This window comes from Plectropomus leopardus, chromosome 23 (genome assembly GCF_008729295.1).
Source record: "Plectropomus leopardus isolate mb chromosome 23, YSFRI_Pleo_2.0, whole genome shotgun sequence".
NCBI lineage: Eukaryota > Metazoa > Chordata > Actinopteri > Perciformes > Serranidae > Plectropomus > Plectropomus leopardus.
In genome coordinates, this window is record NC_056485.1 from 6038215 (window position 1) to 6062789 (window position 24575).

The window sequence follows — 24575 nt, forward strand, 5'->3', positions numbered from 1 at the left end:
ATAGGATATGACACAGTGAGTTGAGTGATACTGACAAAACGGCCTCTGGCTGCCAGCTGCTCTGTGGTCACAGTGTCATCATGACCAAACGCTACCATGACGATTAAAGTCCCTGAAGCGTTTGGGTTGCATGTGGGATGAGAAACCAAAACAGCCTCAGACGACCGAACGCATAACAGCGACACAGTAATCTGATGGCTACTTAACTGTGAAATCACAGTTCAATGCAGTAATTCTACAGCGCCATACTGTTAGATTATAGTAATAGGACTGTAATTTACTGTAAAAATGTCACAGTAACATTCTGAAAATATAAAGCAGTTAGTAGCTGGTAATTGAGCTAACAGTCAAATATTTTATAGATTTACAAATTACGTTGTTTAACCCTTTGAAACCAGAGTAAATTGGCTTGATTTCTCTCAAAAACATGGGCGATGAGCAAAAGCAACAGCCCAAAAATTAGCAAGAAAATTAATGGAAAGTAGGCAAAGAAAAGTAAAGTAAAAACAAGCAACAAAAAGAAAAAAATGACAAAATGAAATGAAATGAAAATTCATTTTTAATATAGTTTGCCATACATTTTCCCCATTTTATTGGATAATATTTAATAATCCATCGGTCTAACAAAGAACAGCCAATATTTCGGGGGTTCTGGTCTAACAGGCTATCTGGGTCAGAACTTCAGCCATGCACTGGTCATTGTCTGTAGTCTGTCATATGCACATATCTGTCAGTGCAGATAAAGCTGTCTTGGCAACAGCTTTTGTTTAAATTCTGGTCAGAAAAATCAAAAACAGCATCACTGAGATGCAGTTTGCAGCAAACAACAAATTACAAGAATGCATTATAAAGTGACAGCGTGGTTGTCAAGATGACGGATCTCTTCTACGGATGAAAAATGACATCTCAGGAGCATGTTTGAGATTCATGGAGCCATTAGCTGCCATTAAACAAATCAATTTCAAATCAAAAGTTCTGCCAACGTAATGGATGGAAGTTAAGTTATCAGATGGAGATAGAAAGTCAATGCTGGCCATGATAAAAACAAAAGCTGACAGAACTATTGAATTTTGAAGTCTAATATTAAAGCTTCAAAAAAACTTTTGCTTTTATTTTAGTAATGCTGCCAAAAAAATCATTCAATCATCAATCAAGCACCTTTTAGTTGAATAACTTATTCTACATCAAATTAAATTAAAAATACCCCCAAAAATATATAAATAAATCAGTAAAAATCACAAGAAAATTAGTTTTACAAAAAAGTCAAAGAAAATCCCCCACCCCCCCTTTTTTATAATACATTTCTAAATCTACTAATTGCTTAGAATCTAACCCTCGCAACCTGAGCAAACTGTCTTGATTTATTGAAAAAAGATGGGAGGAAGGCAGTAAGTAATGTAGTAATGGAGTAATGAAAAAAGAAAGGACCCAGAAATAAATAAACAGACCTGATGGTTAAGAAAATGTCACACATCAAGACTTTACCAGGCCTGGAAAACAGGATTATGACACTCCATGACTTTTCCAGGTTTTTCATAGGTTTTTCATGACCGTGGGAACCTTGTATTTAGGCAACGTGTGGGCTGGAGGGGAATAAAGTTGTATATTTTAATGTTTGCCGCCAATGTGAACACAGTCAGATTTTGCTGTAACCCGTCCAAAGTCCACCATCCCAAAGTAAATGACAGAAAACAAGGTACAAGGTGCAGATATCAGTAATGAAACTGCCCATGCTTCTCTCTCTCTCTCTTCATGGCCATTGCTTCTATTTGCTCGATCGATCCCTGCATCTCAAACAGTCGCTTTCGCAAATGAACAAGGTGTCACCAAAGACCGCGGCCGGGGATGACAAATAGAGCGGGGCACGCACACATCACCTCCCTCCTTCTTGCCCTTCTCTCTTGTTTCCCCCGCTCTCGTACATCCACCAGCAGTATCGCCGTGGCGCTGATGTCCCCACATAACCTGCTCAGACACGCCGGGTTCTTGTTTAAAATACTCGTAAGCTGGAGTGGAAACATTAAAAACTCAGCTGGAGAAAACGCTTTCAACCAAGCCGTGTTACGTTAATTAGCTAGTTAGCTGCAGATTTTCCCACTGTTATTGCAAACTATACGCTGTGCAAGAAAGCTTGGCAGACATTGCAGCAGTAACAGGGCTTAGAGAACGGTCAATTACTTCCAACTTCTCACCCTCTCTCCATTGTCATTTGTTTCCTTCATCTCTCTCACTCTGCATCAGTCTCTCTTTAAAAAAAAAAAAAAGAGTTTCTTTTCCCATCCTCAATCAAAAAGAGCTTTTCTTATCAAATGGATCACATAACTTTCTGGCTGGATAATAGAGGCGTCCCTTTTGTTTTCCCTTTCCCCTCATCCTCCCTCTCCGTCCTTCATTTTTTTTTTCTTTTTTTTTTCTGCCGCAACTCACAGAGGAGGTCGCTGGATTAATCAAAAGTCTTTTGAGGGGAGAGACAGAGGGAGGGGAAAGAGAGCAGAGGGGAGGGGAAATGAAGAGGAGGGAGGAGGGTATTGCCAAATCAATCCCCACAAGTCAATGTGAGGCTTGAGATCATCTGCACAATAAATAAACAAGGAGAAAGTGGAGATGGGGTGAGAGAGAGAGGGAGAGAGGGAGAGAGGAAGAGGAGGGTGCAGGAGCAGGACGCAGAGTTAAGCTGTGCAGAGGGCATCTGCAGGCCTGCACACTGGGCTGCTGCTCTGCAGGGTTGCATTGTGCAGCCCAGTTGGTCTCTACTGGAAAGAGAAGAGGATTACAGTCATCTGCGAGAAGTCACACAGAGTTGAACTTGTGGAGAGGCACCGGCAGTCCTTTATTCTGTTTCCTGTTTGAATGAGGCCGAGTGGGTGGGAGCTTTGTGGTTTTAACTTATGCATCTGAAATGGAATTGTCTTCTGTCACTTACGCTGATTAAGCTGAACCAAATACAGTTATTGGACGCATTGAGATCAAGTTTTCTTTTAGGGGTGGTCAGTGCATTAACCCTTTGAAACCTGGATCGACATCAGTTTCTTGTGTTACATTCAGACGCCTATCACAAGCATTTAAAGCTTTGAAATTTGAGCAAATTGATTTGATTTCTTTTGACAGTTTGGCTAAATAAAGCAACAAGCACCTTGTCTGGTAAATTGCAAGAAATTAGGAAAAGGTGACAAGGAAATGCACTGGAAATCGGTACAAAGAAGAAATAAAGAACAAAGAGAAAGACAGAGTGTGAAAAATATTAGAAAATAATTATTTAATTAAAATTATATGTTTAAAGTTAATTACATATAGATTTTATTACTTTTTTCAAGCCATTTCTGTCTTATTTTTGTTGATATTGTTTTACCATTTTTATTTTTTGTGTGCTAATTTTCAGATAATTTTCTTGCTACTCTGTAGTAATTCCTTGCTAATTTGGGGTAGGTTTTTGTGAAGTTGCTCACTGCCTCCCAACAATTACTGACAGTGTCAGTGCCTGTTGTTAGTTGCTCAAACAACAAACTGACCGTAGCTGAATTTCCTGACTATATGCAGCAGTTGCCATGACCCAATTTGATATCATTTACTAAACATGGATTGTATATAGACCATAAATAGTTGACTATTCAATTAATTCAAAGAGCCCTAATTGACTGTCAATCTCAAAGTCAAATTGTTGCAATGGAGGTAAAATGTGGTTATGAAACAAAGGATCATTCCATTCAGGCCATATGTGGGTGCTGAATGTCTGATTTTGCACAATTTTTTTTATATAATAAATCATAATATGTAAGATAAATTACAACAACAAGATAAAGGTCAATTCTACCTACAACCATGAAAAGTAAGCAGGCTAAGAAACTGAAGCAAGTGACTGACTGCCTGTCAGTCACGCACGCACGCACGCACGCACGCACGCACGCACGCACGCACGCACGCACGCACGCACGCACGCACGCACACACACACACACACACACACACACACACACACACACACACACACACACAATCAGCGTTGTCCATGGTTCTGAAACATTATATATTATTATATTTAAGCCATTTGTTTTTTTTGCAATTTTCTATAGATACATAAACTGGAAAATAAGGGGTGGAAAATATAATATAAAATATAACAGATGGGGCTGAGCCTCTTGATGACCCTCTCTGGCACCAGGCATTTCTACCGTTTATGTTTAAAAGAAATGTTTAAATAATTTGCATTGGACACAACCATGCTAAAGCTTAGTATTATAGATTATGGTGTTTAATATATGCTAATGTTTCACACTAATTACACTGGCTTAAATAATCCTGATTCAATGAAAGTCCCTTAACTTAAAACTCCATCTACATCTTTAAACAAGACAGCGCACTGTGCTGGGATCAGTAAAATGACACTCCAGTTGATAAAAACAAGCTGATTTCCATTTGCAGCAAATGAAACAGCCTCTCTCCATTCACACACTGTCATTTGTGTTGTAAAAAATTAGCTTTAAAGACTCAATAGTAGATTAAATGACTTGTTGAGGAGCTTCACGCCTGATTTCCCTCGTGGTCGATGACTCTGATGACAAGACAACTACCTTCACTCTCCTGTTATTTAACTTGCCCCCCCCCCAGGCTCCTCTCTCCATAACCCACCCCTCTGGGCCTTTATCTGTCTTTCTTTCAGTCCATCTGTCTCCTCCTCTCTTCCCTTGGTGCTTTCTGTCTTTTTACCCTGCCTTGTCATGAATTAACAACCTTTTTCTTATCTCACTCTGTGTTTTTTTTATACGTCACTCCATTTTTTCTTACTTATTTGTTCCCTTTCAATTCCCCCGCCGCCTGCTGTCGTTCTCCCCCGTCCTGTGAAACCAATACTTTTCCATCCGCGTCCATTCATCTTTGTCCTATTTTACCCTGCAGCCTTTCTCCGCCTGTCTCTTCATCACTCTCTATTCTCGTCTCCTACCCTCACTTCTGCTCGTTTGGTATTCTTAAAGCTCTCCCTTCTCATCCTCACGAGCCCGCTCTGCTACTCTTTTACCTTTCCTCCTCATCTGGCTGAGAGAGCTTTTCGCTTTCGATGTTCACATTTCTGCCTCCTTCAATGCTGCGGCTCTCGCACAGAGCAAAGTTCCCCTCATCTCGTCTTTCGAGGCTTTGAATTTTTCCCTCGCTGCCCCCTGTGAAGCAGCGTTATCGAGCACATGGGGAAAGTTAGAGAGAGAGAAAAGGGCGGACTTGTTCCAAAGAGATAAGTCAAATTTCCCTCCAACAGTGGGAGATGGTAATTACAGTGGATAAAAGTCAAGGAATCAAGCTCTTCCTTATGGCTTTCTGATGTACACACAGAGTCAATAGCTTTCATCTCTCTGTCGCCTCTTTTCTTCTTTTTGTCTCTTCTTCTCTCCTATGTCAAACTGTCTTCTGGTTTTATTCTGTTTTTTTCTCTCTTTTCCTTTCCAGGAAAAAGAATTGAAAACGAGACCAAATCCAGTGACAATTACAGCAGCAGCTCCATCACCTATTCACTGCATTTCTTCTCTCCCTGCTTTCTTTTGTGTATTTTTTAATCTTTCCCATTTCGAATGTCGTTATTGCAAAAACACCTAGATATATTGTGACACTATTTTATAGCCATATAACCCACCCCTAGCTCTGTCGCTATCTCACCTCTACTGCCACTGTCACTCGATCTGTAGTTTGCTTTATTAACCCTATGTTTAGCAGTGTCACACTCATGTCATGGTGACATCCACATGTGAGCCCTCCATGCACAAACCAGAGTGTAGCTTCATTTGACGCACTTAAGGGGTTGTCTGCTCATGCATATTAAACAAGCATCGTCAATCAAAACTCTAAATAAATAATAACTAAGGTTATTTCTTTTCAAAGTTAACTTTTACATTTGTTCATGTAGTCATGCACCACTGACTTGCCTCCACAAACATTTGACAGATGTAAAAAATAAAGAAGTGTAATGTCTCAGACCGGTGTTTTTATTAATCATGAGCCATAAAGGCTGGAAAAGTAAACATTTTAAAAAACACACAAGGTTGCCCTGAAACAAGGTTGGCCTGCTGCGTTGCATCGCCTCTGGTGCAATGAGGTGTTCATTTTAATTATTTTTCAACAGATTTTACTTGGGTTTTTTTTACACAGTTCATGTAGTTCTAACCTCCTGGAGAGCTGTTTTTTTTTCATTTTACAACAAATAAATAAACAAAATCAATCCATCCTGTTGTAAAAACGATATAGTTGGTTAATTTAGTACAAGTTAATATAGCGTACGCTTCCAAAACCTGCAAAACCACCTGCATTATCACTTGGCAAAACTCGATATTGACACAGTGTAGAGCAACAGAAAAAAGGAAAAGAAATAAAAACTGTTCCACCCTGCCAATGCGACGCAATGGGTCCGTGCCCCACATTTTGGCCATAAGTCTTTGCAAGCTGCATTTCATGATGGACTGAAGTGAATGGAAACCTATGGCTGCTTAGAGGAAATGAAACTGCATTAAAACTCCAAAAGTCCACTCAGTGACTACAAAAATGGTTGGCAAACTATAAATAAGAAGTGATTCATAGTAAAGTGGCTAAAATGTGCAAAAATACCAGCATAGCCCTTTAACAACATCTTCCACCACCAATAAATAGATAATAAATCTCAACTCCCTCACCATACTCGTCTCTGCTGCCTCCATTCCTCTTCCAGCTTTATTACATAACAGCTTGGAAGAGCCAAGAACAGAGAAGGAGAGAGGAGCAGGGCGGGAGGAGGGGGTGGCAGCTCCTCTGACCTCCCACCAGAGGGGGGAGACACAGTGATTGAGGAGCCATCAGCTGTGTGCCAGCTGCTCCTTGTGCTCTCCATCACTCCCTCCCCTCTTTTTCCCTTTTCTCTCTGTCATCCTCACGTTTCTCCCCTCCCTCTCACTTCCTCTCTCTTCCTCAGCCAACCCGTCTTGTCTCACTGGCTCAGTTTTCTCTGGCGTATTCCACCATGCCCTCTTTCTCTTTCTCCCCTCTTCTCTGATCCTCCTTTTCTCTGTTTCCTTCCTTTATTTGTTTTTTTTTTTTTTTTTGCTTTAATATACAGTCACTTCCAGCTTCGTGACAACTTCCTCTATCGCCTAGTTATGGAAGCCCCGAGGGAGCTTGGTAAAAAAAAAATAGTGATAAAAGTATTGCAAGGCCATACAAAAGCCACACTCGTCACTTTATGTTCTGCAACAACCCCTCAGGGCTTCCATACCTCCTTCCAACTTTTGTCCCAACACCAATCTTTCACTGTATACTTTTGTCCCGACACCAGCCTTTCCCCTCCAACTCTTGTCCATACTACAACCTTTTCTTTCCAACTTTTGTCCCTTCACTATTCTCTTGCTTCCGACTTTTGTCCCGACGCAAAGCTTTCTCATTCAATTTTTGTCCCTACACCAAACTTTTCCCTTCCAAATTTTGTCCCCACACCTACTTCTCTCTACCAATTTTCACCCGAAAAACATTTCCCTTCCAGCTGTTGTCCCTACACCACCATTTTCCTTAATGCTTTTTTCCCCAACACAAGCCTTTCCCTTCCAACTTTTGTGTCGTCACCACCCTCTTGCTCCCAACTTTTTCTCCGCCACCAACCTTTCACATCTAACTTTTGTTCCAACACCAAATTATCCCTTCCAACTTTTGCCCTTACACCACCTTTGCCATCCCACCCTTGTCCCGACACAAACCATTCAAACTCTTGCCTCGACACCATGAATAACAATCCAATTCTTGTCCCTACATGAACCTTTGCCTTAATACTTTTTCCCCAACACCAACCTTTCCCATCCAACTCTTTTCCAAACACCTAACTTATCCTTCCAACATTTGCCCCTACACCAGCCATTCCCTTAATACTTTTTTCCCCAACACCAACCTTTCTCATCTAACTTCTGTCCTGACTCCAACCTTTCCCTTCCAACCCTTGTCCCTACATCAAACTTTCCATTCTAAATTTTGTCCTGACACCAAACTTATCCTTCCAACTTGTGTCCCTACAACAAATTTTCCTTTCCACCTTTTGTCCCTACATTTCTGTCAATGAGAACTAAGAGGTGAAGAAAACTGCTGTAAAAGCAGGTAACGCAGGAAGAGAGGTGATAAGAGTGGGTCAGGGAAGGTATCCAGTCCTCGTGTGTGTTCATGCACCCCACTGCTCCCTGAATGTCATTGGTTTCATGTCTTTACACCAGGTCACAGAAGAAGTCAGGGTCAAAGGGGAAAAGGCGAAGGGGTGATGAAGAGAGGCAGTGATTCTGGGAGAGCTACTTTAAATGTCAGCAGTATTTGAGAATTTTTGTGTTTGCAAGTCAAGTTAGACGAAGCTGTCTAACTCCACTTGCACTGTACATGACAGAAAAAGTGTTTGTATTTGTTGTGTAATTCCAGAGACCTGCACCATGTCTTGTGTGGTTCATCAGCATCACAGTAGCCAAGAACTCTGTCAGTGTGAAGGCCTCAGATATGAATCACACTGTTGCTGCCTTAATTATTCATCCCATTTGCTGCTGATTTGGCCATTTTTTTGGTCGTCTCGGTGTACACCGCAGTGGGGTGCATAATTACTGCATGCACATGCATACACACATTTTGAAGGGATGAAGGAGAGTGGAAGGTTACATGTTGCATTAAGGTTGCAGGCCTCAGGATTTTTCACATGTTGTCTAAAAACATCTATCATCCATTGCCCCACTTTCACGACCCTTCCCCGAAAACCTTACTGTAAAAGTCAAAGTGTGCACAAGAGCGGATACCGGAACTGCAGACTTCCTGGGATAACTCTGACCCACAGCACATGCTGCAGTAGTGCACACACACAGTTTTCCTGAGAAATCCAAGCTTATTTATTACAAACAGGTCTGCTGTGCCCACATTCAGCTTTATTTCCAACTAAAGTTTAGATAATCTGGATAAACTGTTTACTTGATTACAATCTGTGTCACTGGCTGACTGTGCGCAGTCTTGACCCTTTATCTCAGCAATTCTTTTGGTGAGTACAATGTAATCATAAAATTAGAGAAAGAGAAAGGACATCTGAAACTACAAAAACAAGACACAAGTTGTAATAAATCCTTTAAGACTAATCATAAAACTTTACTTGCCCTATATTGAGCGAAAATCCTGTGACAGAAAGGTGTATTGATAACCAGGGTGCAAGGCTGGATTAATGGGAAACTGAGCCTCTGCCCCTTCAGGGCCTCAGACCTCAATGGGCTCCGAAAGACCCAAGTTCACTGCAAGGCAACTTTATTATAGTAATATGACTACTCATAACTTTATATGGGAATACTATAAAAGAATCACTAAAGAGAAATATTAACTGACATGCCATAAGGGCCTATTATATTACCATATCTCTGTCTTGACAAAGGGCGCTGTGTTTTCTGCCATACATTTAAAGGAGCTGCTTAGAGCAATTATATAGCTGCAAACAACTCTTTGCAAAGATATTCTAGAGTAATGGCATCATGAGCAGAGTACTAAGCGCTGTAGATTGTTTTGTTTTGGTATTTTTGGGGGGTATGGGGGTGTAGGCCAACCCAGAAGTTAGCATCACCCTGGTTCCCACAACAAAAAGCCAACTGCATTTCACAATAAAGGAAGTTTAAAAAAAAACCAAAAATCACAAACGAACACCACTTTATGACTTTTGAAGCATGAATGCAATCGCCAGAAGTCAATTGCTAATTTTAGGCTACAGACAGATTACAACATGGTTGCATGACTTGTTAGCAACTGCCTTTTTTAAGGCACATAAAAGCTTCTTTTTTCTAATGTATTTTATGCTATAGAATATCATATTCTAGTACCCCTGTGTGAACCACAGATTTTATTTTAGATATCTAACCAAAAAAAAAAAAAAAACACTGACTTTGAGACGAGGGAAAAGGAAGGGCCATGCTAAGCTTTTTAGAGGTTTTAGGACTTATTCATATAGCACTCTATGAAGTCACGCTCTCACTCTTTTTGTTGTGCTGAGCTTCTCTGTCAAATAATGTAATAGCTGTCTGGGCGCGCATGCATATAAGCAGCGTAAGTGAGTCCCTGTCTTCGTATCCAACTGGCTAGCTAATCACTGCCACTCTGCATTACGCTAACGTGGCAGTTAACGGTGATATATGGAAGGCACCATCACAGAAGCTTAACACCAACCCTTTGGTTTCCAACCTCATAATAATGTTAGCTCTGCCAGCACTGTTGCAGTTGTTAGCGTTGTTTATTTAGTAAGCACATTTAGCTGCTAGACGCAGGCTCAGCCGCTTCCATGTTGAAAACTGTGTACAGACATTCAGAATCATAGATGTGCTCTGAATATGGAATACAGCTCCTCTGAGTTGGTATGTTGCTTACAAGGTGCATATCCTTAATCAATTTGTATTTAATCAAATAACCAAGCAGCAATAGGGCCAAGACATATATACTGAATAGAAGGGAAATTGGCCAGTGCAGCTCACACTTTGGACACTACATGATTTTTATTGGCTGTAAAAAGAGAAAAAGCGAGAGAGAGCTCTTGGGGAAAAATTGAAATGAAGTGAAATTGAAAGCCGTCTGGTTGCAGGCCAGTTTGCATTACTGTATACTGAAAAGTGTGTGCACCCAGGGATACTGCTGAAGATCAGCCTGACAGTCAGTGTGTTATAGTACATGCTCACACAGCTGTTTCTACACTTTCAATATTCCATGCAGTCCGGTCGATGATTGTGCTGCTGATTGATACTCAGTTACAATGATGTCAATCATGCAACAATTCCTACATGAATGGATAAATAACGTGGGATAAAAAGTGCACAATTTATGAGTTTTACAGGACTTACTTGTCAACCCTACCCAACACACACACTCACACACACACACACACTGTCCTCTGAGAATGCAAAGACCGCAGGACAGCACTAAACCAGATCCTGGGATTGATGGAATTATAGTTGTTATAAAATGAACCATAAGTCAATCCCACGCAAACACTTTGCGGGGTGACCTCCGCTGACTGATGTTAAATATCCCGACACACCAGGAGCGCTGTTACGCAACAGCAGTCTTTACATCCGTCTGGAAACGAGCCCTGTTCGCCTTTCAGATGTGCCCTACGGTATTATGTGATGAATATTTCAGATTGGACATGAGAATGTTTAAAGTTCAGCGTGCAGCGATGTTTGCTTCAGTGTAGGTGTGCTGTTACATAAGAGGGAGAGGTGAGAGCAGGTCTAATCAGTTACTGTGGAGCCGTCTGGAGGTGTTGTGGGCCTAATTTAACCAAACAGCTGTTGGAGGACTCTCTTGCGAGTTTCCCCAATACTCTGGGAATATATTTCTCGAGGGAATCCTGTCTTTTAGAGTGCTTTCTTAAAACGTTTTTCTCATCCATATCTAAATTAACACTCTGCGCAAACACAACTGCAAGCTTCCAATCAGCAAACACAATCCTGGCTTTGTCCAAGTCACATAAAACATGCTGTTAAATTTTCTCTCTGGGATGAATGCCAAAGGGAAAACCTCACAACAAATGCCTCAAGGTTAAATCCAGGTTATTCAAACCTGGTAACACTGCTGCTGCCACAATTCTGACATCTCACTGAAACTTTACAGAAGGAACCACATCTGAGAGTCAAAGTGTGATTTTTTTTTTCTCCCTTCTCTGTAGATTGTAAATCTAAAATTGTGCAAGCTTCATGTTTTCCATCCAAACTGGTGTTATGACAGAAAAAATGCTGTGTTGCCACATCAGTGATATCCTATAATACAGTATTGATCTCTCGGGGAGGGTTGGAGGGAGTCCAGGAGATATGATGCTTTTGGTCAGTAATCACCCAGGTGATGACCCCCTCGCGGAGTGAAGTGTGTGTTTACATGGTTGTGGTGTTAGTTTGTGTATGTGTGCACACTTTTAGACTCAGCAACAGAAGACAACAGCAGGTTTTTGTACTAACGGGCAGAGCTTTAAGTTTTGATTCAGATCCTAAGAGAATTCTCTGCTGCCATTAAGTGACTTCAAAATACTGCAGTTGCAGGATGAGCACATATAGTGCAATGTAACTGTGACAGACCAGAATTACCACCATGCAGCTATGCATCTCCGCGCAACAGTCATGTTGCACTTACAGTCCCCCCCCCCCCCAAAATAAAAACAGCAGAGTTTCAAGATTAGTGTCACCAATTCAGTATTTCACCAAATGTCTCCCCATCAAGGAACTGGTGGCTCACATGACAGAGCTATTGAATACACACACCTCAAACTAGCTTATTGTTCTGTGTGTCTGATTGTTCACTTACAGAAGGAGCTGCTTTCGTCCTTTGTGCCTTCCATGGTGCCATCCGGCAGCATCTGGAGGTAGAAGCCGTGTCTGCAGTAAAGCCGCGTGACGATGCCCTTCAGCTGGGGCTCTGCAGAGCAAACACAGGGTTAAAGACACATTAGCATTCAGGAAACACACACATACACACTTGTCAGTACATGTATATTAATGCACACGCCTATATGAGCATGCACATTGACTAAACAAGAGGCAGGTCTTGATATTTGCACTGTGAAATAGTCAAACAGTGAAGTGTGTGTGCTCGCATGCGTGTGTGACTGTGGCCTTCAGGAGGATTGATGGGATCCCGGCGTCTGCGAAAAAGAAGCATCTTTCACAGACGAGTTCAAGTGAGGCGAGCAAGATCGTTTTGCATTCTCTATGTATGTGTGTGTTTATATTCATGCACGTGTGTGTGGATGCTTAAAGCAGCTGTCTACTACTACAATGGGACAAGCACTTCAAACAGGCTAGCCTACTACTTACTTTAATATGTAAGGCGTATTGTTACTTTAACACATTTTAAGGTTATTATTATTTTTTTTTTCAGCATTTGTTATGCTTAATTGGATCATTTTTAAGAGAAATTATTATTTGTCATTCACAATTAAGCGGTCACTTCACCATCATTAGTTATTTTTGAGGGTATCTGTGGTCAGTTATTTAAATAGGTAGCCTATTTGAAAGTAGAGTTGGGTGATATGACAATATATATACACCTTACGACAGTAAAAATGTGTCCACTGTTAGAGATTTTGCAGTACTCTTTCTCAATATGTTTAGGAACAAAAAAGCAACAAGCAAAACAATTGACTTTTAATTGAAAACAACTACAAAACTTGTCCCAGGTGGATAAAAACACATTCTGTCTGATCAGGGCCTAAAGCTTCCATTTTAATGAAATTAGTTTTTCTGTTTTGAGTATATTTTTTTTAACTCAAGTTTTTTTCTCATGCAAAGCAGTTATTTGTGCAGAAATTCCAAATAAAAAAAAAAATAATTCAAATGTGATTAAGCACAATGTAGTTATTTTAAACCATTTCCTACAACTGCTATTGCGTTGTGTTATCTACTACTTACATGGTATAGAAATATATGTACCATGATGAAACATTTTGACCATATCACCCCCCCCCAGTTACAAGTGAACAGGATTCAGTTAGAGCTAGTTCGTGTTTTCTGTTGGATCATCTCACCGGGGTAAGCCATCACTGTAGCTGCCTGAAAATATGAGCCCACAAGCTCCCTGTAGTCTAACCACAGTGTTTTACACAGAGAGCAGGGTATTGGGGTGCTGCACATGAGCTGAGCAGAAAGCTCAATTTCTAGCATGTAAGATGGCAAAAACTCAAGTAACAAACAAGAACAACTTAACCGCCATACTGAAAGTTTAATGAACCGTCTCCGATCGTCTGTTTACCCTGCTCTCAAATACCAACTGCCGTCATTTACTCAGTGCACTCCGAGGCATCAGACTACTATTTGTTCCCGTGAACCAATCAGACATTTTCATCCGCCGCTGCTCTAAAGAGATGTTGGCGTGTCTTCCTCGAACCTCGTGTTTGTGTTGAGTTTCTTTCCTCTGGCACGCATGACTGAGGGGGCTCGTTCACTCCGAAGTGCTGAGGGAGACTAAATAGTGGATCAGAAGGAATGTCAGAATGCTGAAGTGTTTCCACAATCAAGTTTTAATGAGATGCATCAAATATGGATGAGGACAGAGAAGTACGGGGGCAGCTGGCAGTTGGCCCTTGGTTGACAGCAGGGGTGTGAGAGAGAGAGAGACAGAGAGAGACAGAGAGTATATAAAGAGATGTGATGCAAAATCCATCTCAACATTTACAGTCACAAAATAAATTATATATAAAAAACAGATATGCTACAATTTCCCTGAAATGCATGAAAAACGCATTTGAGTACATGCCATTAGAGGGAACTGCAGAAATTAAGTATTGAACTTCTGATTGAAAATGATTTAAATAAAACAACTTGAATTACCGCCTCATGGTTGCATGTCTCCAACCAGTGGAGTTGCAGTTACAGTTTACATCTATGTCATCTTTAGCCACGACAGTCGACAATGCTTCAAATATGATAGTTGCTGGAAAGAACATATTCTACATATTCTAAAACACGGATGCTTCATACACTTCAACCAGACAGCACAGAAGATTTATACAATCAGCACAGTTTCAAGGTGGGCACCCAAGATCAGTGTCACCAAATCAGTGTTGGACCAAATGTCCCCCATTCTGTTCCTGAGAAATTACAAGAAAAAAAATGTTTTTGCAGGACATTATATGTTTTAGTGCTTTTGATTTTATAAATCATTTGTATAGATGAAAGTGTTGGGCTTTATTTTGATTTAAATGCTATGATGATGGCTTTACAGAGATTTTATTATTATTAATATTATATTGCAGTATAACCCATTTTCAAAGCAATAATTACAGTTTTCAATCTCATCAGTTTCTGAGACAGAATTGTTTCTATTTTAAGAGAAGGTAACAGAATGTTACATTAAAAATGCTAAGTAATTGTTCTGCTTTTTGTCGTTGCAAAGCTAACTAATCTTTCTGCGAACTGCGAGAAGTAGAATTGAGGCTCATTAGGGTCTGAGTTAAGCCTTGATGTCTGTGAATTAGTCAAAGAAATGCTGGTGTGTAATCCTCCCTTTAATGCTGACAGTTGTGACACAACATGTCTGCGAGCTTTTCATCGGAGGTTCTGGCCCTCAGCAGCCAGATTGAGTCGCTGTAACTACTAAAAGATAAAAGCTCATCCATCCATCTCTGGCTGACTAGACACAGAAGGTCAAACGTTGAGTGTGGTAATCTGTAATATCCTGAGTGTTAATCCCAAATTAAGCCTCAGACCACACACCAGGCCATGTGCTGCTTAACACATCTGCCACCGTGCGGAGCTCGGCAGAGCAACACAGGGGATGCTGATGTTGACCTTTCGCATGACTCCGCCTCCACACGTCCCTGTTTAGTAATGATGCTGTGATCCAAAATGCACTGCTCGAATATGCAGTGAAGACCACGTCAAGACCACTAGTGCATGTGCAGAGCCTTAAAGACACACTCATATATACACACACAGCATCTCTCACTGAACCCATGGAGAAGCAAAGGCTAAAAGCAGGAGAAACTGCCTTGAGTCATACCTGGGGTGGTATGTTAAACTGATGGTTTAAATGCACACACACAAACTCACACATACACACACTGCCAAAGTTAGCGTGCATGGAGTGTGTCTGTAAACCTATAGTGCAGAAAAAAATACATATAATATAAATACAGCTTACTGGTTTTATGAACTTATTTTTAAAACTCTTTCTATAGAGAGCCCCAGTAATGACTCCTAAAACTTAGTTAGCATTTCAGCACCTCTGGTTTCCTCGTCTCAAAGTCTTTTTTTTTTTTTTTTTTAAATGAGTTTTTGGTAAGAAGACTGAAACAAGGTCTGTGGTAAACACAAGCTGAAGAGACTTTTGGGTTTTGTTCTGTGACATAAAATATGTCAGTAAATACCCCACTGCTAAAAAAGGAAGTTGTTAGCAAGTGGCTAAAAGAGACTACAGAATAACATCCTATCGAGCCACGCCGAACATGGCTTCACAGCCTCGTAGCGATGGCGACACGACTGTGGTGTAGTTTGTTCGTAGCCTAACGTTAGCTTTTTACTGTTGGCGCTTGAATTTATTCTTCAAATATACTGAAAGTGGTGTTCATTTGTGAAAATTATCTTGCAGAACCAAACCTGTAAGTATCATAAAAGTTAATTTACTACATAACTTATTTTTTGCCTAAATCCATTGGAAAGATCTTATAGGCTTTTTCACTTGGGAACCAGGGTGATGCTAACTTCTGCGTTGACCCACAGAAAAAAACGCTGTTCCTGGGGCACTCTATAATACGCAACTTAAATGAATAAATGACTAGACCTTTATTTCTTCTTCTTTTAGCTTTACAGCGTCCACTTTTTTCCAGGAGAGCTTGTTAAACAAGACTTCCAAAGTGATGGATGCTTTGTCCGCAACACACACAGCTCTGATTCCGTCCTCACAATGTCAGCACAGCTTGAAACCTGTCTGAAACCTATTACCATGTCAAAAACCTGACCAAAATGATGGCACTGGAGAAAAAGCCAGTGTTCATTAAAGACACGAATGGATCCACGGGGGAATGTGGATATTTGATTTCAGTACAAAGAATGGGGCGTTAGGGGGCCATTAGAATCATGACAAATCATCCTCTGGGGACAAGGACAGTTCATATCAAAGATCATATAGCCAGCAGATGTACCAATATTTCAGACAGAAGGATGGATTAAGTGACAACCTTAGACTCAATCTCTAGTTGGGCACAAATTAAAAGCAGGGGGTGTGATCATTTATCTTAGCTTGCTCTTTTATCCCACTGAGATGACCTTTGTAACTGCTTCAGCTGTCTGCACGGTAAACTTTAGATAGCAGATTTGCTAAGGGGGGTGATGTGCATAATGTTTGCAGCAGTCAAACTTGATTTGGACAAAATGCATGCATACTACGTTGGAGTTATGTTTGAGTAAGAGACACTTTCATTAAAGGAATACTTCACGCAACCAAATGACCATTTGTATATTGATTACTCATGCCGTGTTGCATTGAATTTGTGAGGAAAACTTCTCGCATGCGTCCTGTGAACAAAGAATCCAAAAACTGAGAAAATTCTTGATGAATTGACAACATAGGGGTCCAACTTAAACAAAGAAAAAATATATCAAATATTTGTTTACAAATTGTCATACAACTAAAATCCAAGTCTCATTTATCCAGTTAATGGTCAGCACTCCCAAACAAACACAATCAGACATTTTATCTCGTTCAGGAGGTTGGGGTGGAGAAGAGAGTTGCAGCAGTAAACAGTGTTGGCATGAGTGTATCAGCAAGGTAAACATGATGTCAGACGGCAATGCCTGAACGAACGCTGTGCTTCATAAATATCACACTGATGTCGAAGACGCAAGGATATACAGCACCAAATATTAAAAACAAAAAAATCCTGCAACTCCTAAGAGCTCCTAGTTTCTAATAAAGTATGAATATGTTGTTTTAGTTGCTGCATGTATTTATGACTATATTTATGCAGCTGCATGGACCCATGTGATTTAACATGAGCTTAATCCAGCCTGCATCAGGTATCTGCCCTTCAAGAAATGTTAGAAAATAGTTAAAGGGGTATTACAGCAATTAAGTCATGCACTTCCATAAAGTTGTGGGACTTACTAATCTGCCTAAAGGCAGATTAATTAAATAACGGTGAAAACTGAAGCAACAAAGACACAAATATCTCAACTTTTTCTCCTGTATGGGTAACACCAGAAAAAACAAACAAACACTGGAACCTACATTTGCCATGATACAATGAGATTCTGTTTTGTTTGAGCTTCGATGCCTATTTAAGTATAATTCTACTAATATTCCTCATGACAAGTAAACTTGGTAGTGCCCCTTTACAGCAGCTCTGACACATTAATCCCTGATGTGTTTTTGGGGCCCCTATGCAGCTGTGGGCTCCCTGAATCCTTTTCTTTCAAACAGCGCCGCTATTCAGAGGGGTTTGATGGAGGGAATCACTGATCCTGGGTTAAGGCGCTTGAGGCTAAAACCTTGGGCCAGTTGAATCTGAAATCCAGCCTACAGTTTAACTGAATGATGCTTTGAAAGCCCGTTCTGACATTTTGGGACTAAAGCTGCCAATTTTACCATTTTTATGCTTACAATTTTTGGTCCAATATTACAACAAAGCAGAGTTTTCCCGACAGTGTCACTCTTGGCAGGGTAGAAAAGCCTCTGAAATGGCATTAGGACCGTGGGACTAAAACAAATTCATGCTTGTATGGACTGCAATCACACTGTCACATTAGAACGCATCCTGGGAATATCATAGCATTAGTCACCAGACAACAGATTTGTTATCGGAGTGCATCATATCCAACAACACAAGAGCATGTGGTGGTGTGTGTGTGTGTGTGTGTGTGTGTGTGTGTGTGTGTGTTTATGCATGAGGAGGATTTGTGCTTATAATCCCACAGACATGCAATGCCAATTATAGAGTGATTTAAATAAAGAGCAGGATTAATTTCACTTATTAAGAATTTCAACCATTAAAGTCACCCTGAACCCTCCGGCTGCCCAGTGCCTCAAGTCAGTTGACAACTGGGCAGCAGCTCGTGTTATTTTCACCCCCATGACACACTCCAATTCTTAATGTGTGTGTGTTGGACACATCCAACAGAATGGGTTTGGCTGGAGAAGCAGAGACCGTTTGCCAAGGACATTGTCTCTCTGTCATCACACACGCGGTATTCAACATATTTTTGTGTCCTTCCCTCCGTACCTCCATCTTTTTCTAACTTTCTTTTAAGAAAACTGTCCCACTTTTAATGGTCCAGCCCAGTATTGCTGAGAATCACTACCATACTGGATGATCTGGCAAGGCACAATTTATGACCAGTGTCAACTTTCAGTACCAGTCAAGGAGTGTGTCTGATATGTACCAAGGCAGCAAGTAAAGGCGGAAAGGTCAAGGTTGTGGATTAGTGTGGACCCAAACTAAACCAGATGGGACTAGACAGAACTTGATAGAGCAGGCTGGGTTCTGACAAATATTTGCAAGAGAGGTACAAGTTCTTGTTGGGTTTGGCATACCTGACATGAAACAGAATGCCTGTCAGGTTCTGGTCTGATTTGGTTACAAATCTCTCAGACTCGGGTCAGGTTCGGGCATAAAAAACTGTCTGTTGGGTTTGGCTCTTATTCGGGTACTACTCTCCTGGACTCGGGTCAGGTTCACTCATAAAAAACAGAATCAGGGTGGGCTCGGGGACTACACTCTTGGACTTGGGTCATGATTGGGCATATAAAAAGAAAATGCCCGTTGAGTTTGGGTCAGGCTTGGTTACCACTCTCTCTGACTTGGGTCGGGTGTGGGCATAAAAAAACAGAATGCCTGTTGGGTTCACGTTGGACTCAGTTACCTCTAAGAACTGAGTTAGTTTTGGACAGAAATACAGGGCTGGAGCCACAATCTATTGCGGATGGGCTCGTAGCAATTGCTTTGTGTTGTAAAAAGAGAAAATTCCAAGAAAAACTCGGAAAACTTCTCATACACATGCACAATTAAAAATAACAGGGACCCACTCATAAAAACACTGCTATGGGTGGTCAAAAACTCTGTTTAGTAACTCTGTTCTGTGTTGATTTCTATTTGTATTCTCCTTCTGTTTAATCCCTCACCGTTTTATTTTCTCCCCGTCTGTTTCTCTCCACCTTCATGCCTACTTCTCTGCCTATCTTCATCACCTTACCTTGTGCCTAAGTGCCTCACCTTATTCTAGCCTCTGTCATCCTTTGCCTTTTCTTTCCCATTCCAAAGGCTGGATGCCAGTCCAAATTCAGTTGTCTGTCAATTACCTTTCAGTACTTTGATTATTTGTTAAGGAATTTGCATCCCTAAAATAAAATATGTACTAAGGCGGGTCAGCTTTATAAGGTCCTTTTCTTTTTCTGTCTAGCACAGGGGCCCTAGGTTATAACAAACTATTTTAGTTTTTACATGGTACATACTCCAAAGTATAGCTGTGTGTTTCATTATTACTACAAACTAACTCCAATTGCATATTAGTCCCAAATAAGAGTACTGGAATTAATTTGAACTTGGTGGCCACAGGGTGCACATTGCTCAGAGGGTGGTAGGTGGGGGGCTTATAGGAGTCCAATTTTTGCCAATGCCTCTCTAACCGGTTTATCTGGCTATACAGTACCTCTTATTTCTTTCCCTCTTTGTCTGCCTTCCTCCCTTCACCCTCTCTCTCTCTCTCCCTCTAAATTCCTTCTCTTTCTACCCCTCTCTATTCCTCCTCGCTGCCTTTCTCCCTCCTTTCTTCCCAATCTAATTCCAGAAATGCATATCAAATCAGCACAAAAGTCCTTACTTGCTTGTTTTAAAGAAGGAAAGAGAGAAGATGGTAAAGGAGTGATGCAGTGAGAAGAGGAGGGTGAAGAGGAAGAACAGTGGTGTCAATAAAACGTCACTTAACAGCAACAGAGATTCTGCTGAATGATGGACATGTCATTCAGAGGAAGAGGGGGAGGAAAGTGAATTCGGAGATATTGGGGTCAAGAGAGAGAGATGTGATGAGGGGAAAGAAAGAGAGAGAGAAAATATGTTTCCCACAGGTCATCAGTTCACTTCAGCAGCACTGGGATTCACTGACGACTTGTTATTGATGTTTCATTTAGTGAACGTGGTAATTCTTTTTTTTTTTTTCCCAGGCACTAAGTCTGTCAAAGCTCTTGAAGCTGATGGCACTGCGACAATAGCAGATTATTATACTTCCATCTGTTTGGCGAGACGTCATCTTAAACGCTCTCCGTTCGGTCTGTGTCAGCACCGACGCAGTCAGACTCCGGGGAGAACAGATGTGCTACATCACAGACGCATCGCTGATGAATTATGGTAATTGTAGTTCACTAACTGTTTCAGTGTTTGGCAGTGTTGAAGCTTGAGAACTTCATTGGAGAGAATCAGCAGCATCATGCATCACAGCAACACAAATGGATCACAACTAACAGAGTAGACGGGCTGCTGGTGTGGCTGAGGAAGTAGAGCCCAGTCTCCAGAAGAAAATGTTGCCATTTCTGTAAAACACCAATACCTTACATCGCTACGTTTCAAACGTATCATATCAACATTTCCAAAGTGACATAGTATATGAGCTGACTTTGTCATCAAGACTGTGTGGGGCGAAATGCCTGCCAAGCTGCAGACTACCACAGACTACTGTTTGAAACCAACAAACAACAAAACCACTTGTGTTTTAGCGAGTCATTGCTGCATTTTAATCATGCATTTAGTCACCAGACAGGAGTATTCTTTAGCAACCCGTTGCCGTTTTACCTGACAGGATAGTGCCACGAAAAGTGTCAGTTTAGAGACAATGCTGCGTGACTATAATTGTGCTATCAAAAACAGGAGTTTTATGCAAAAATTTGATCGTTTTCTAACCACAACCAAGTGATTTTTTCTCAGACTCAGTATAGTAGCACCTGCTCATTGCTGCAAAATCTATCGCAGCATTACAAACATCAGTATACTTTTTCATTGTGTTAGTGTTTTCATTATTTTGTCCACCCTACTTATACCAATGGGGATATGCTCACTAACAAACACCTCTCTGTATAATGCATGAACTGCATGCTCCAAAATGATGACACACACTCACTCATGCCATGAAAATAAGCAGTACACACTGGATATATTTGTATGGGGTATTGAATTCAGACACAAACTTGGTTTCCTCCAGTTGCAACAGCAAGCCTCTACGTCAATGGAAGAGTGTTTGTTTCCCTTTGGATTTAGTGAAGAAGAGTCAACATGTTTGAAGTGATTTTTGCATCACCTTTCTCATGTTCCAACATGAAGAAGCTCTGACAGCTTTGGCTCTGCCCACTGGCTTGTTTTGTATTCCAAATCAAATCGGCTACACCAAAACAAGACAATAACTGAATAAAAAGTACCCTTTGAAACTGCTAAAATTATTAAAGTATTATCCTTTCAGTCAGTTAATTATTTATGTTCAGTTCACCGACCTGCGTGAATCTGTGGAATTACACTGAATTTCCTGATTAGTTGAACAGTAAAGTTCACAGCCCAAAATATCTCTTCTTCAGAAGTTGATTTGTCTGTTTGCACTGCTGCACTACTATTAATAATGAGCAATTAATGACACTCCGTCCCTGCATGTAATATTATCTGGCATAAGAAATTCTTGGCAAAGGCAGATATGTGGACTAAATAAATTTAAACAGCTGAGAATTTGGCGGAGACCAGATCAGTAACAAAACATGCAGACAGCAAATGATATTCATAAAAAGCCAAAAGCTAAGCTAATTAATATTACTTTCAGCCGGCTATATTTTGTGATTTCACAAAGGAATGAAAAAGTAAAAATATTAAGAAATTAGAGTCATTATGTCTCAAATCAAAGTTTTTTTTCTATTTACATTTTAGATTTTGTACAAACTTTACTTGGAGTTATGGAACCCTTTTCACAAATTTTCTCAGTCATAGGACCATGAGTCCACTTCTCCATTTTGGTATCTCAAAATGACAACAAACTGCGACCTTAGCTTGTTATACTTGCCATATCTCTGATTCTGACTATATCAGAACCTTTAGAATTTGGCACAACATAAATCAAACATTTTATTTTAGCAGGGAATATGGAAACGTTCATATTTATACACTTTGGGGACGGTGGGCAAATAACCCCTTTTTGCATCTTTTTCCATTTTCAAGGGTCAGTAATGAAAAATATGACATCTGCCTGTACCTTGGCAGTCATGTCGATCTATCGAACACTGTCTTAATCTGTGCCCCTATCAAATTTCATGGCTCTAGCAGCCATATTTATACTTAATATTTCTGTCAAGACTGAAACCAAAACTGGCTTTCTATTTGACATTTTTGTAAGAATTCCCTGGAGCAAAGAAACAATGAAATTCTTAAAATTCAGCACAAATATTTGACTGAATTTATTTTCTGGTGTCACATACCATAAAGTTTTAACAAAATCTAAATGTAAACAAAACTAAAATGAGGTTACAGTGATCAGGAATCAGTTAATTCTTAAGTCCAAGTGGAAATTTATGACAAATTTGAAGAAATTCTCTCAAAGCCATGTTGAGATGTCGCGTTCACAAGAATGAGACAGACACAAGGTCACTGTGACCTTGACCTTTGACCACCAAATTCTAATCAGTTCATTGTTGAGTCTAATCGGATGTTTGTGCCAAATTTGGAGAAGTTCCCTCGAGGAGTTTTTGAGATATCCCTTTCATGGAAATGAGATGGACAAATAGATGGATGGACGAACCAAAAACATAATGTCTCTAGCCACAGCTACAGACGGCGCAGAGTTATAAAAACTCTATCTGATTTGACACGGAATGACCCACACTTCATCAAAAGACTTTAACTAAATCAACTTCAGGTGCCCGTATTAACACTGCCGCAGAGGCTGTTTCCTCCTATTCTTTAGCCATCAAGCAGAATTGAATAGGCATATTGTAACACAAAACTCTCCGTCAACTGGCTGACAGATTGTCCTTTGTGCTGCCTGACAGGTGGAAACAAAGCACAGTTGAATTTTTCAAGTAATTACTCCTCGAGGCCGAGCAACAGAGCGGCAGCAATTTACAGTTGCATGCTGTTCACGCAGGAAAACAGTGAAATCTTTCTAGCTTGTGCCTGCACCGTCATAACACAAGGGCATGCGTGCATCCTTACGCACAAACTTACATTTCATTTATGCCTAAAAATCAACTTCAAGCTCACATCATCTTTGTTCTCCCCTCAGCCAGCGGACAAAGGTCATTTCAGTATAATTCTCTTTTATCGAATATAGCACTGTGGGCAAATTCCTGCTTGGTTGCTGCTACTTAACATGCCATGCCTCTGCACACTGGTCCCAGAAACACTTCTCAGCTTTCTTCGGAGTTAATAAGCTTGTTACTCCCCACTGACTCTAATATTGTCTTTCTCACCACTAGCATGAGAGCCTGAAGCTATTAATCCATGGACATATGGATTTTACAACTGCTAGTATTTCATCTCCCAGCATTTATTGCATCCAGTGGTAAACGCTCGACGGCAGCCACAAAAGCAATAACACATCCCGTATTGAAATGAGAACAAGTGGAGTATGGTATGTAGATTTTTTTTTTTTCATCTCACAATGAAATTTTTGCATTTGCACTCTTCTTGGAACCTCAAAAATATCTGGACTTAAGATTAGGAAGCACCACATGTTTTCATATTTCACCGTTCACATTAAGTGCACAGCTAAATTGCATAAAATTAGGGGCTTACAGTGGCCCCAAGTTGACAATGAATAATGGGGATAAAGGCAGGGAGAGCCTATATGGTAATGGCCATATTTACAAGGAGCATCAATCATCTCCAAACCGCCAGCAGCCTCATCCCTCATAGGATGGAGAGAGAGAAAGGGGCGGGACGCCTTTAAAACAAACTGCTTCTCCCTCTTTCCCGTTCGATCTCTCTCTCTCTCTCTCTCTCTCTCTGCAGTCCAACTTTAGCTTTTAAGAAAATCAATAGTGACGAAAGTGATGAAGTGCAATCCTGCTCAAAGTTTACCAGACTCCCAGGCTAGACATGTTTTTGCGTTGTAATTGAAATAACCTAAACGAGTTACGCAA

At 40.6% G+C, this 24575-nt stretch overlaps 1 protein-coding gene across 1 annotated transcript in view; it reads right to left on the reverse strand.

Moving 5' to 3' along the window:
- The window catches only part of fgf11a (fibroblast growth factor 11a), an 89072-nt gene that overhangs the window by 26070 nt on the left and 38427 nt on the right, over positions 1-24575 (reverse strand). The window contains exon 2 of the mRNA XM_042512263.1: positions 12285-12395. Within this exon, the coding sequence (XP_042368197.1) occupies positions 12285-12395 (111 nt within the window). The remainder of the gene's footprint in view (positions 1-12284; positions 12396-24575) is intronic.